The 15,015-nt window shown below is 40.8% G+C and overlaps 1 protein-coding gene across 4 annotated transcripts in view; it reads right to left on the bottom strand.

Moving 5' to 3' along the window:
• zmp:0000000755 (phosphofurin acidic cluster sorting protein 2) overlaps positions 1 to 7,683 on the bottom strand; it is a 63,450-nt gene extending 55,767 nt beyond the window's left edge. For all 4 annotated transcript variants that reach the window (XM_047351301.1, XM_047351303.1, XM_047351302.1 and 1 more), the window contains exon 1: positions 7,371 to 7,683. In XM_047351301.1, coding sequence (XP_047207257.1) covers positions 7,371 to 7,576 — 206 coding nt within the window. In that variant the 5' untranslated portion in view covers positions 7,577 to 7,683. The remainder of the gene's footprint in view (positions 1 to 7,370) is intronic.
• Positions 7,684 to 15,015: the final 7,332 nt, after the last annotated feature.

Here is a 15,015-nt window from a genome sequence, read left to right as displayed (position 1 = left end):
TAGTTGTTGAAAGTTTTTCATTCACATGAAAATCACACCAATTCAATTTAATTCAAAAATACTTTATTAATCCCAAAGGGAAGTTAAATGTTGTAGCTCATATTATGAAGGTTTCCTCAAAGAGCCGTTGTAGATGCTGATGGCTGTGGGCAGGAAGGATCTCCTGTAGCGCTCCGTCTTACAGCAGATCTGAAGAAGCCTCTGACTGAAGACATTCTGTTGTTGTAGGACAGTCTGATGAAGAGGATGCTCAGGGTTCTCCATAATGTTCTTCATTTTATGAAGAATCTGTCTTTCCACAATGATCTCCAGAGGTTCCAGAGGAGTCCCCAGAACAGAGCCAGCCTTCTTTATCAGCTTGTTGAGCTTTTTTAAGTCCCTGGCTCTGATGCTGCTTCCCCAGCAGATGATGGCAGAAGAGATCACACTTTCCACAACAGACTTATAGAAGATATGCAGCATCTTGCTGCAAACACCAAAGGACCTAAGCTTCCTCAAGAAGTACAGTCTGCTCTGTCCCTTCTTGTAGATGGCTTCACAGTTGCATCTCCACTCTAGTCTGTTGTCCAGGTGAACACCGAGGTATTTATACTCCTCCACCACCTCCATTTCTTCTCCCATAATAGAAATAGTTTTTGACTTATTCCTGTTTCTCTTAAAATCTACAATCATCTCCTTTGTTTTAGTCACGTTCAAAATGAGATGATTGTTTCCACACCATGCCACAAAGCGGTCCACCACCTTCCTGTACTCAGCTTCTTGTCCATCTCTGATCCATCCCATGACTGCAGAATCATCCGAGTATTTCTGCAGATGACAGAAGTCTGTCTTGTACTGGACGTCTGAGGTGTACAAAGTGAAAAGGAATGGTGAGAGTACAGTCCCCTGTGGTGCTCCTGTGCTGCTGACTACCTGGTTAGACTCACAACCCTTCAGTCTCACAAACTGTGGTCTGTTTGTCAGGTAGTCTTTATTCCAGGAGATTGTTGAGGCCTCCACCCGAGTCTTCTGGAGTTTCTGACAAAGCAAATCAGGTTGGATTGTATTAAATGCACTGGATAAATCAAAGAACATGATCCTCACAGTGCTACTGGCCTTGTCCAGATGACAGTGGGTTTGTTGAAGCAGGTGTATTATGGCATTTTCAACTCCAACTCCACAGCGATAAGCAAACTGAAGGGGGTCCTGATGGTTTACTGTTTGCTTACTCAGGTGGGCCAACAGGAGTCTCTCTAGGACCTTCATGATGTGAGATGTCAGGGCAACAGGTCTATAGTCATTGAGGACTGATGGGTGAGTTTTCTTTGGTACCGGAACAAGACAGGAGGTCTTCCACAACACCGGAACCTTCTTCTGGGCCAGGCTAAGGTTGAAGAGGTGCTGCAGAATCCCACAGAGCTGCTCTGCACAGGCCTTCAGGACTCTAGGGCTGACATGATCTGGACCTGCAGCCTTATTCCGATTCAGTCTCTCCAGTTGTCTCTTCACTTGACTTCTTGAGACACACAGGTGGAAGGGGGAAGCAAAGGAAGCATCAGCATCTTCTGATATGGTTGATGGCAAACATGTAGAAGCAGAAGGGTCTAGGGCTGAGGTGGAAGATAAAAAATGTGAGGTGTTACTGGACAGCTGTGGGTCCTGTGGGTCAAAGGAAGGTGGAATGTCTGTTTGGCTGTGAGCAGGAGAGAAGGATGCGAAGCTTGTTTCTGAACTGAACCTATTGAAGAATGTGTTCAGTTCATTGGCTCTGTCCAGACCGTCTGATCATCCTTCTGCTTGAAGCCTGTGATCTTCTTCATCCCTGACCACACATCTCTGATATTGTTTTGCTGGAGCTTGCTCTCCAGCTTCTTCTTGTACACCTCCTTGCTGTCTCTTATTTTGACTTTAAGTTGCTTCTGTATACTCCTCAATAATTCTCTGTCTCCCTCTCTGAAGGCTCTTTTTTTCTTGTTAAGCAGGTCCTTCAGGTCACTGGTGATCCAAGGTTTGTTATTGGGGAAGCATCTCACAGTTCTGGTGGGGATGATGTTATCCACACAGAAGTTTATATAGTCAGTTACACACTCAGTCATGGCATTGATGTCCTCTCCATGTGGCTGGCACAGTGCATCCCAGTCTGTAGCCTCAAAGCAACCTTGCAGAGCTTCTTCAGCTTCCTGTGACCATTTTCTCACAGTCCTCTTTATTACAGGTTGCCTCTGAACAAGGGGCTTTTATTTCGAGCAGAGAAAAACAAGATTGTGATCTGATTTGCCTAGAGGAGGTCTTGCTGTAGAGATGTATGAGTCCTTGACATTTGCATAAAACAAATCCAATGTTTTGTTTTCTCTGGTAGAGCAGCTGACAAACTGTTGAAACGTTGGAAGTGTAGCAGAGAGTGAAGCATGGTTAAAATCACCAGAAATTGCCACAAAAGCATTGGGGTTTTGTGTCTGTGGCTTAGCAACAACTGAGCTGATGGCATCACATGCAGTGTCGGCAACAGCGGAAGGTGGAACGTAAACTGTTGCCAAAATAACACTGGTGAACTCTCTGGGTAAATAATATGGACGAAAACTTACTGCCAACAGTTCAATATCTGGACTGCAGAGATGACACTTCACAGTAACATGTCCTGGATTACACCATCTGTTGTTCACAAGTACTGCCAGTCCGCCTCCTTTACATTTGCCGCTCCTCCTTAAATCTCTGTCTGCTGGTATGGTTAAAAACCCGGCAGAGACGCTGGAGTCGGGGATATGATCCTGCAGCCATATCTCAGTAAAACACATGATACTGCATGCCCGGTACTCTGGCTGGGTCCTTTGTAGGGCTTGGAGTTCATCCAACTTGTTTCCCAACGATCTCACATTGCCCATCATAATCGATGGAAGAGATGGTTTGAACTTCCTCCTTCTCTCTCTTCTCTTAGCTCCTGCTCTGCATCCACGGCGTCTCCTTTTCAACTCATCGGGGATTTGGGGTTGTAGCTGAAGTATTATTTGAGCTTTTGAGATCAGCTGCTCCCGGTTGTAAGAAACAACCCCGTTGCCATGGCAATGCATCATAACAAATGTCCAAAAATAGAAAGTATTAGGAAAAATCCTCCAAGCTGCACAGCATCCGACACTGGAGTGGACAGTCATCCAAAAACAAAATCAACTGTATCCACCACAAGAGGAATAGTTCCCAAAAAAGAATAAATCAGAATCAAAAGTAACAAAGCTACTCCAACCTGCTGCCACCTTGAGCGGCGCAATTCTAGAAGTGAACCATAATTTCACTGTGGGCCCCTAACAGCAGCAAAAACATCAAATGAAAAAGTAATAATATTAAAATCTCTCTGCCACATTCACCTTTCCTTTGAACTTCTGCAATGAAGAAAACACAGCTCTGAAGAAAAAACTAATTCCACTTAAAAACATGAAATATACAGGAATGTGCTTATTTGTGGCAGTGATCTAACAAATGTGGGATTTCCCAAACAAAGTAACAGTTTCCAACCCTATGTGTTGATGTTTGACAGATTGACAGAGGTTGATGCAGCTTTTCGTGTAGGCAGGAGAGACCTAAAACTGAATCATTAGTCCCTGAAAACTCAGAGATTCGAATAAAAGTGATAAGATTTATGAAGCGTAAAAAAAAAAAACATGTCCTTGCTAGCATTGGCATACCCCCTTTTCAAACTGCTTTCTAAGCAAAAATCTTTAGTAAAGTCAAGATGGGTATTTGGAGATTTTTGCTGATTGCAGATTTATATAATAAAATAATGTTTAAGTTACATGTGTTGTGGGTGAAGTGCAGTTAGAACATTACAGCAGCGTTCTTAAAACCTTTAACCCCATTGTGGACCAAATATTCCTATTGTGCAGAAACTCCAGCGGGACCAAATTACCAGTCATAGTCCTAAAAAATAGACAGGGGCGAACGTCTCAGCATTATCTGAATGTTTTTGGTAAATTATTATAAGACACAACAACAGTAATGTGGACCAGGTCATCCTGATGAAATACAGTGAGAAAGAAAAGGAAAGAGTGGTTTTTAATCCCATGTGAAGCCAACATTTGAGCTACTCTGTTTACAAAACGTTTTTTTTTTTTCAATGATTGGCAGGTACGTTTTTGGCATTTGAATAGATTAACATAATCTATTACTTCATTTACAGACTATACAATCTGACTCAATTCACATATTCATCAACGGCACTGTCAGTGGCATGTGATGTTATAGCCTTCTTATGATCAACATGAACCAAAGTGCAGTTTATGACTCAGATATATATCAACCAGTGCATCTGTAATTAAAACGTTACATGCAAACGGGTGCCTGTAGATGGATGCAGCTGGTGTACAGGAATACAGACAGAACAAATGCACACCTAGCTTTAAACTAATACTTAAGAGCTTCACAAAGAGGCAACTGACAAAAGATGTCACATAGTGGCCCAGTGCCAAGGGTGGGGTCAGCAGAATAACTGTCAGGAATCCCAAGCCCATGCTGAAAGAGTATGAAAGTAGAACAGTGCTTTTAATAAAGCTCCCCAGGTTTTAGATAGTAAAACCAGCCGGTACTTAGTAATAATACACAGCTGTGTGTGATGTCAGGCATGAAACACTCGCAGTAAAAACAAATAAATATCAATAGCAGTCCCAAAGCCTTCGGTTGAAACCATTCCATAGGCTGGACACCCACACTTGCTCCAGCAGAGGAACAAACAGCTGCACAGAAAAATAGCCCAACCCCTGAAAGAATGCGAAGGCTAAATCCCCCAAAACAGGCCTCGGGTTGGGCTCTTTGCAGAAGTGTTCGTACAAATGTCTAAGAGCATTAAATCCACATAAGGCAAAAGCTGCTTTGAAAATTAATTTAGCACTCCCTGCCTAAAGCCACCAGGTCTAAAATCAATTACAATAAATATTTTAAAACCACATAAACTATTACCATTACTCTTATACATCAGGAACCTGGGAAATGCTACTACTTTCAGTCTTTCTCTACCAAATGAGTGGTGAGCTTTTACTGTGTGCATCAATAATAATCTATTACCACTCTCACATTTACTCACATTTGGATTTAATACAGCCCGTTCTAAGCTGAAAGTCATGGGGGAAAGGACTTGGGAAATCAACGCACAGTGTATGACTCGCTCTGTTAATGCACCATCATGTAGCCTCCTTTATCTGTGAGTCAAACCTTGTAAATGCAGCTACCTGAACATGAGAGCTCCACTGTGGTGGCAAACAAACAGCCTGTAGCGGTCATGAATTCTGATGAGATCATCAAAAAGTGAAGCGTTAGATCAGCTGAGCAAATAAGTTCTTAAATTGGATTTTATTGCAACAAATATGCAGTAAAACACACCAGTTCCTACAGTCAGATGCTAAAAAGGGAAACATTATTGTTTTTCTACTTTATTGTGCAAACTGCTGACTGCTCAAATTTGAGTTATCACATCCAAAGCAGGGACAAAGCTAAAACATTCATGTCTGGTACAAGTGGATACATTTCCAGAGAAGCACAGAGAAACCTGCAAAGGATTGGAACTGGGTGATTACACACTTCCTCAAACTTTGATTGGTGATTGGCTACTTAGAGTAGGGTTGCACAATATTAGAAAACATTTGCGGTGTTGATAATATTGGTAAATATTTCAATGATGATATCAATTGCGATATGTGCCTTTTTTTTTCTTTCCCCACCTTCTCATATGTGTGTCCTACACTCTGTTCATCCTTAACGCAGAGTCTAAAAATCTGTTGTTTTTAAAAAAAAATAAGTTAACAACATAAAGCTCTAGCAAGTAAGACACATCAACAATGTACAAGATTACCCCAATTTGTCCATAAAAGTCCATAACCTTGATCTGGTTTTTTTGTGAACTGAAAAGGTGCACGAAATTATATGCTACTGATTCATATGTTTATAGCCAAAAATGGCGAGATTCTTAGTTTTGATGCGAGAATTTTTCACTTTTCAGGTTTTCATTTATCACCAATCAGAGCCAATCAAAGGACACTTGGCCTATTCTGATCTCTTGCCAATTGATTTGTGTATCTTTACCTATATCATGTCCTGCAAAGGAATAAATGAGATATGCTGTAATTCTTTTTAAGTTGGGTTGTGTATGTACACATACCTCTGTTCCATAATCTAGGAGATTTGTGCAGATTCCAAATATGGGAAAACTGCAATTTTCCCATGATCGGCTCTGATCTCTGAAGCAGGTCAAATACAAATTTATCTTCATTAAATCTGCCAAAACCCAAGAACTCCCACCATTTTTGGTCTATAATTACATCAACCAAGAGCATGCACTTTCATGCATTTATTTGTCACATAAAAGTTAGATAAAGGCTTGATTGGTGCATCATCTATATGCGACAATTCCACTCGAACTTGCATATCCATGGAGGCATTGAATCAACAGCAGGCAAACACAAACATGCAAATCCACAGCAGAGGAAACCCTCCCCTTTTTGCAAGCCCACTTCTGTCCCAAGCAGATCTAGGTCAAAGCTGATTAATGTACCCACAGCCCCCCAGAGGTTTCCCGATCAGGTGGCAGCAGTGCCTGTTCACTGATGATCCATGCAAACGCAGGGTATTGAATGTTACTGCATTCAGCCCCATTAAAACAAAACAGATGGATCATCATAATTGCATCCACAATAATTGACAAAGCTACATCCAACGCTGACCTAAAAGCGCTTATCTGCAGAAAAAACAACTATGCACAGATGAAAAGCAACATGTGTTGACTTCGAACTACCAGCCAGCTCCGGACTTAGATCGGTTGGATCTGCTTTAAAAGATGAAAAGGATGCCTGCCCGGCATCCATGTCGCTGTATTTATAGACAGTTATGCTATTAGGTGGCATGCATTCCTTACACCTGATCAAACAGCTTCACATGAATACACAGCGTGAAAAAGAAAACTTTTAAAATGTTGTCCAAACGTAGATGAAATTCTTCTGACAATCTAACTGAACTTTTCTGTTAGCTTGTCAGCATAACGGTCAAAATATAATTTTATACTAAATGTTTCCAACAACTTTGGAGTTTTTGTGGCCTGTTTAAGGAATATGTTCACTTAATTTGACAACTGAATAAGCAAATGTCACATAGCATTCGAAATTTAATAAAAATAAACAAAATTGTATTTAACAGTAGAAAGCATCAACGCTGTTAGCTAGGTAGCTTTAGCATTAGCCCCCGTGCTAGCTAGCTTCTGTTGTGGGATTGTGAAGCGGATCGTCTCCCCCTGCTTCACAATACGGTAAATGAGGGCGTTGTTCATTACAATTGATGTTTTATTAAGCAATATTTTATTTCTATAACATTTTTGGTTCGTGCAATAAGTCACTCCAACACAGCAGTGTAAATGTTACCTCGGAACACAGCTCGGAGATGATCGGTCAATCTCCCAGGTCGCAAAGAGGTTCATGGGAACAGGCATACTGCTGGATCCTGAGCCCAGGACCACAGCCCCGGCTAGGGCTCCGGTCGGGGGCATTGTCGGTGCAGGTCCACCGCTGCCGCTGCCCGGGTTCAGGAAAGCAGCCCGAACGCCTCCTCGCTCCACAGCCGCCGCCATCACCACCACCAGCACTGCCTGAGAGCAGCTATAGCTGAGTGTCGGACAAACGCGGGAGCCGCTGATCCCCTACCGCCACCAGCTCCTGTTCCTCCGGTCTCCCAGCTTCCCTTCACCGACTGGAGATGTTGATGGGCGGGGCGGGGCGGGGCTTGTCCCTGCTGATAGGGGGCAGTGTTGGGTGGAACATCTATTTACAATTCAGGAGGCCTTGTAAACATACACTGCCTTGTATCCGCACCGCTTGAACCTTTTGGCATTCTGCCATGTTTCAGCCACACCGATTTCACTGTATTTTATTGGGATTTTTCTATGACATAAATTTATAAGGCAACGCATAAATATGACGTGGGAGAAAGGATATATGGGTTTCAAAATGTTAAATATAAAAAAAGATATACGGTAGTCTACATTTGTAGTCAGGCCCCTGAGTCAATATTTTTGCAGAATCAACTGTTGCGTCTTTCACTATATCTCTACCATCTTTGCTCATCTAGAGCCTGATAGTTTTTGCCGTTCTTCTTTGGACTATAGCTCAAGGTTAGTCCATCTGGTCTGGATGGACAGCATCTTTGAACAGGACTTTTCAAATATTACCACAGATTCTCAGATTTGTTTAGGTCTAGACTTTGGTCCATACTAACAGATAAATATGCTTTTATCTAAACCATTTCATTGTATGTCAAGTTCATTTGTACTTTCTTCTAGCATGAAAAAGGCTTAGCCTGGAAGAACGCATGGGACGATGTGAAGTTGACATAATTATTTTTCATTACTAATAATTTAAAATGGGCTGCACAGTGGCACAGTTGGTAGCACTGTTGCCTTGCAGCAAGAAGGTCCTGGGTTCAATTCCCATCCAGGGGTCTTTCTGCACGGAGTTTGCATGTTCTCCCTGTGCATGCGTGGGTTCTCACCGGGTACTCCGGCTTCCTCCCACTGTCCAAAAACATTCCTGTTAGGTTAATTGGTAACTCTAAATTGCCCTTAGGTGTATGAATGAGTGTGTGTGGTTGTTTGTGTGCTGCCCTGTGATGGACTGGCAACTTGTCCAGGGTGTACCCTGCCTCTCGCCCATAGACTGCTGGAGATAGGCACCAGCTTCCCCGCAACCCACTATGGAATAAGCGGTAGAAAATGACTGACTAATTTAAAATACATTTTATTTGAATAAACATGATTTTTATAAAGAAAACCAAATATATGAACAATAAAAGTAGGATTGTCATTTAAATTTATATGAAACATAAACAAACTAGAAATTATTAATTTTCAGTCATTTCAGATTCTATACTTTTGCTGACCACAAAAACCGAAGAAAAATGTCGAAGTTTCTTTTACCTGTGGCATCTTCCAAGTTGAGCAGGGAGATTCATTGCACTCTGTATCTGTCTGAGGCTGTGTTTCAGGTCTATGTAAAAGCATCCTCTTCTTCTCAGGTTGTATCTCAGAATTTAGAGCCCCCCTAGAAACACAAGTCTTTGTTTTGCCTGTCTGTTTTTTGCCCGCCAGGCTTGTCTAATCATTTTCCTTTTGCTTTAGATTTCAACCTAACATTGTAGCTCAGGATGTGCCTATAGGATAATTGACCGGGTAGCACTTGATCCTCTGCCCCAATCTTTTCCTGCCTCTTCCAGGTTTTCTTACAAGATTGCCCTGTGTCTACCTCCATCCAACTTCCCACCAACTCTCACCACCTTCTCTGTCCCAGCTACAAAACAGAATCCCCAGAGCATGATGCTGCCACTACCATGTTATACCTTGAGAATAATGTGTTCAAGGTGATGCGCGCTGTTAGTTTTATTCACTTTTGCATGTAGGGCAGAAAAGTGGTTTTTTGGTCCTATTTGAAGAGAGTAACATCTTTCATTTGTTTGTTATGTCCCCTACATGGCCTGTGTGACAATTTGGGAAAACAATAAATCAGAATTCCACCAGAGGATAGTCAATTCCCATCCAGGATCTATTTTTATTTTCAGTTCAAAATGTCTGGACAGAACTCGTTGAAAAAAACATTTCAGTTTACAGTTCCGTATCTCAGTTTTTATGAATCTCTGTGCATTGCCACCAGTACACCAGGGCACCCTGGCAAAAGAGAATCTCCAGGGATTCTCTCCTGGAAAAGTAAAGGTTAAATAAAACATAAAATGAAATAAATGTGGACTAAATCTGACTGCTACTGACTGCAGGTAACTAGCTCCATCCATGTGATTGGATTGGTGTAATTATAAATGCCTGTATGTAAATTGCCTTGGGATTACATTTGTTGTGATCTGGTGCTATGTAAACAAACTAAAAAGAATTTCATAGAACCTCTGCTTTAAAGAATCAGTTTTTAGAGCAGGAAAACACCGCCCAGATTTAACAGGTTGATGTGCGATAGATTCTGAAATGGATCTGGTCTTAGTCCAGATGCAAAAAATAAGTAAATAAATGTAACGTAGCCCTTTGTTATGCTGAAAATTTAGAAGGCAACCTGAGAATCTGAATTTGGAGAAGTTTGTAAGTTTTAGTTGGAAAATATGTTAAAAAAAAAACAACAACAACTAATTAAAACAGTTTTAATGAGAAAGAGACACTCAAATTAAAAATTCTTTTTAAAATCATATTCTTGTTCAGACAGTGTTGTAAATGTCTTTATATGGTTCCTTTCAGGATAAATTCCTCTTTCCATTATGCATCTATCTCCTTCGTGAACCATTTGTGTTGGGCTCATGATGTTGGCTACATCTCTAGTTTTTCTGTTGCTCTTCTACGTCTCTCCAGAGTTCATCCAGTTAACCTGTTTGGCAGAACTTGTGCTTAATTCCCAAGTTATCCCTTTATCTTTACCAAATGAACTGTCTGCCTTTCCAAGGCCTCGCCCCACTGATTCCAACTGATTACTTAATGCTCCAGTTTTGCCCAGATAAACTGCTCTCTAACTTAGACTCTCCTTGACAACCTGCCTTTCAAGCTTCTTCATTACAAATCCAATGAACTTTACCCTGAGTCCTGTAAGGACTTAATTTCAATTGTTACTTTATGTGTAAATTATTTTTAAAAAAAAACCTGTTTGATTTACTATAACACTGAAAACAAAACATAAGATAAATCTGTGCATCTAAAAAGAGTAGCAGTGAACTTAATCAAATTTACTTTTCTTTAATCACCACGTGTTCCACCTCTTCTCTATATCTTTATATCCTTTCTTTATTATACAGCAGCTGATACCTGGTGCTCAACTGGGGATCATGTCATTATTCATATGACAAAAGTGTTGAGAAACCAATTGACCCTAACAGTGACTAAAGCCTCCAGTCAAGCTGACTTGACTTGACATGCTCTAGTGGGTTGGGTAACAGCAGGATAGTCAGTTTAGAGTTGGCTGAAAAAACAAAGAGCTTCCACATTTTCACTAAAGTGAACCAGTTGTTACTAGTTTAGGAAAATCCATGAACATGAGACACATAATGAGTAAATGTCTTCTTCTCTATTGTCTGTTAAAATCTGGTTTTAAACATGATGCAACTCTTTGCCTCTGACTATTGCAACAGTGATGACAGCGGTAAAGGTAAAACAGCTTCAGCACGTTATGTTGCAGATTAAAAACAACAATAACCCATTTCCATAGGATATAGTGTAAAGGAGAGAAAAACATTACTTTCAAAGGACTCTGCAGGACTGCTGCAGCAATTTTAAATGACATTTAAGTGTGTTACCAAACATTCAAAGGAGGTAAGAAAAGCTAAAGGTTCTCTATCTAAAATAAACTAACTATCTATAAAGAGTTTTGGAGTCTAAACATGCAAACCATGATCAGTCAGTCCCAAAGATCAAATCCTGCCCTCAGAATATTTTTGTGCGGCCAGAGACCCAATTCAAGAATGGGAAGTTTTTCACCAACGAATTAAAATCTTCTTAAAATGGTAAATGATGTGTACTACATTTTAGCATTTCTATCAGTGGCGGATGCTGGTCTTTCAAGGAGGGGAAGCTCAATTTCAAGATCGCTGATTCGCTCATTTCGCTGTCAATCAAAAAAGTGATTCAGCCTCAGACAGATCATCCAATCACCATGCAGAAGCTGAGTGTCCGGGCCAGTTGAGGCCAGACCACTGCCCCATAGACCCCCAGAGACGCTGAGCGTCCGATGGGCGGAACAAAGCCCAGCATTTAAAGCATTGTGAAGCTGCGGGAATGAGTGAGAGGAAAGCCGCGTCGTTACCAGTGATAAGAAGCTGATTCTGAACAAAAGTTGAGCGCGTTGTAGAGCATATTTAGTCAATGACATGTACACACAACAGTACATATTTGATCACTTATTTTTTGACATTTTAGGGGAAGCTGAGCTTCCCTTGCAACCTTAGAGCAATCGCCACTGATATCCATCTTTAAACAAAATTGTTTTCTTTCCTTTTAATTTTTTTTGTAGGTTTAACATCCAATATCACGTGAATTTTCCTCAAAAGATGCACCCATTCATGAAACTTGGCAAAACAAACCAACCGTTGTCAAGAAAGGGACCCATATCCTGTTCTTATTGCTGAGAATAGAGTTTATTTTATTGTTGATCAGAAAAAAAAAAAAAAACAGAATTAAATTATTTGTGGTTTTTAAAAAATGTTTGGCATTAGTGGCCTTTATCGACATTTACCTGACAGGAAATGGGCAGAGGGGAAAGGGGGAAGACATGCAGCAAAGGTGTCAAGGTCATGAATCAAACCCAAGACTGCTGCATCCAGGAATATAGCCTCTGTATATGGTGCATTTACTCTTCTGCTACACCTCTATTTGTATTTAAATTAAATTTGTCTAAGAACCTTTGTGACTCAGATGGCAAAAACTTTGTAAACCACTGATCTTAACCACTTTGTTAAAGGTCAAACTGTATGTTTAGTGTTGTTGTTCTGCTGCAAAGTGAACTTTAACAGGCTTTTCTCCAGGATTGCCCTTTATTTAACTCCATCCATGTTCCCATCAACTCTGACCAGCTCCCCTGACCCTGCTGAAAAAAGCTGTCTCATAGCTTGATGCTGCCACCAACATGTTTCAGAGTTGGGATGGGGATGATTTGCTCAGAATGAGTTTGTTTCTGCCACACAGTGTTTTGCATGTTCTTCTTCAACATGTTTGCTGTGTTTTGCACATTGCTTGTTTCAAACTTCAAAGGGGACATCTTATAGCTTTCTTTCAACAATGACTATATTATTGCCACATTCCATGAAGGTCAGATTTGTGAAGTGCATTTCTAATAGTTGTCCAGTCAACAAACCCCCTACCTGAGCTCTGTGGGTCACTGCAGCTCCTCCAGAATAACCATGGGTCACTTGGCTGTCTCTCTGATTCATGCATCCCTGAGCTTGGCCTGTTAGTTTAGATTGACAGCTATGTTTCCCTTTCCTTTTTACCATATTTGATTAAATAGTACTATTTGAGATGTCCCAAGGGTGAGGTATTGTTTTATAAAGTACTTTCACAACTTACTCCCTGGCCTGTGTACTGTGTTCCTTGGTCTTCATGATGCTTTTTGTTCACTAATGTTCTCTATAAAACTCAGAGGACTCACAGAAAAGCTGGATTCATATGAAGAATAAATTACACACGAGTCACATACAATCCAAGGAAAATACGTTAAAGTTTGTAATGTCACAAAATGTAAAAAAAGAAAAAAAAAATCAAAGGTTTTAAAGCCTTTTTGCAAGCTCCTGTATGTATATGTATCCCTCCTTTTAAAGCTTTTTGATACAAATAAAATTGGGTATGTATTGCCACCAAGTGTTGAAAAAAAAAAACTACAAAAATAATGTGGAGCGTTCGCCACCTCTGTTGCAATATGCAGTTCGTCCAGTAGATGGCACACCATTTCCATATTTCTGTGTGTCTGACATTAAAAGAACAATTCATTCTCTGCTCCCTCCTCTTTCCTTCCCATCAGTCCTGTCTGAACTTTTTCCTCCCACAGAGTGTGAGTGGGTGGTGCACATATTGTGACACTGTGACACAACTGATGTTTTCACAGCAAAAACAGGCTGACACTTTATAAGCAAGCCTTTCACCTCAGCCATGAGATTGCCATGTACCTCCTGCTCTTTGGCATGCATCCTCCAATCCTCATATCAAGAGAACAAAGATCTGGAGGAGAGACCGGGTTGTGAGTGCTGATGTTTCAGAGAGACCGCAGGGCACTTCCTGGCATCAGAGCTGATGAACAGCCTTTGACAAAGGCAGAAGAGCGATCGCTGAAATGCATGTGTCTCAGCACATCCTCTGTTAGGTAACAACATCTTATTCTTTTACTGAAACCCTTTTATGATTCCAGTGCAAGACAATGCAAATGTGGCTTCCAAGCATACTTCTATTTTTAGGCGGGAGCTATTGTTTTAGGTGTGTGGTTTTGTTTGCATGCCACCCCCACATCATCAGATGCTAAGGATTTTTCTTTTAATGGAGAAGTCTTTGAGCGCAAACAACGTCTTTTCAATCACATGCACAGACTGAAATCACATATTCTGGTTTAAATTTGAAACTACAAGTGCCTTTGAGAAAACTTGGTAGAGAGAATGTTATGAGTTGTAAGAAAATAAGAGAAAACCTCAATACTACTCTTTCAGAACTGTGAAAAGTTTAAGTTTTTACTCCTAGAAAATAGAAAATGTGCATCATCTCTGCAAAAATGTTGCAACAGGTTTGTAGCACATGCAGTAGTAGTTTCTAGCAAAGGAAATACAGCGAAAACAATTGAAGCTGAACCTGAACTGGACCTGAAACTTGATAATGAAACAAAACATACCAGTAAATCTACCAAGGACTAGATGAGATCTCAGAAATGAAATGAAAGACCCCAAAATGCTCTGGGCCAAGTCAAATCCCAGATCTTGATCTTACTGAGATGCTGTGGGTTTACTTGAGAAAGGCTGAACATGCAAGAACCTCCCCACACATCTCACAGCTGAACGTGAAGAATGGGGCTAACGTTCCCCACACGGATGCAACCAACTGGTAGATGGCCACATAAGCATTTCAGGGACGTTATTTCAACCAATGTTGGTAACACTAGTTATTAAGAAGAAACGTTTCCTAGTTTGAAACTCAGCAACATCTTTTAAAATAGTGCTGCACGGCATAAGAGGTATGAAAAACGACGCTTTCAAAATAATGTTTAGAAGTCTCGCATCAACTAATTGTTAAAGGACGACTTCCATCCATCCATCGTCTATACAAGCTTTTCCTCGCAGGGTCACAAGGGGACTGGTGCCCATCTTCAGCTGTCATTGGGTGAGAGACAGGGTACAAGGATAAAGAAGTACAACAAACCATTACATCTAAACTCAGTGGTAAAAAGCATCGTTGAGCTCAGGAGGTGAATGTCTTTTGACCTGAGGCAACATCTTACTCCCGTCCAGACCTCTTAAGAAATTTGTTTCTTTTGCACATCCTGCACTTTTTTGATGTCTTCT

The sequence above is a fragment of the Girardinichthys multiradiatus genome, chromosome 22, assembly GCF_021462225.1.
Source record: "Girardinichthys multiradiatus isolate DD_20200921_A chromosome 22, DD_fGirMul_XY1, whole genome shotgun sequence".
Taxonomy (NCBI): Eukaryota; Metazoa; Chordata; class Actinopteri; order Cyprinodontiformes; family Goodeidae; genus Girardinichthys; species Girardinichthys multiradiatus.
Note: the sequence above shows the minus strand (reverse complement) of the source record. Positions and strands in the feature narration are given on the sequence as shown.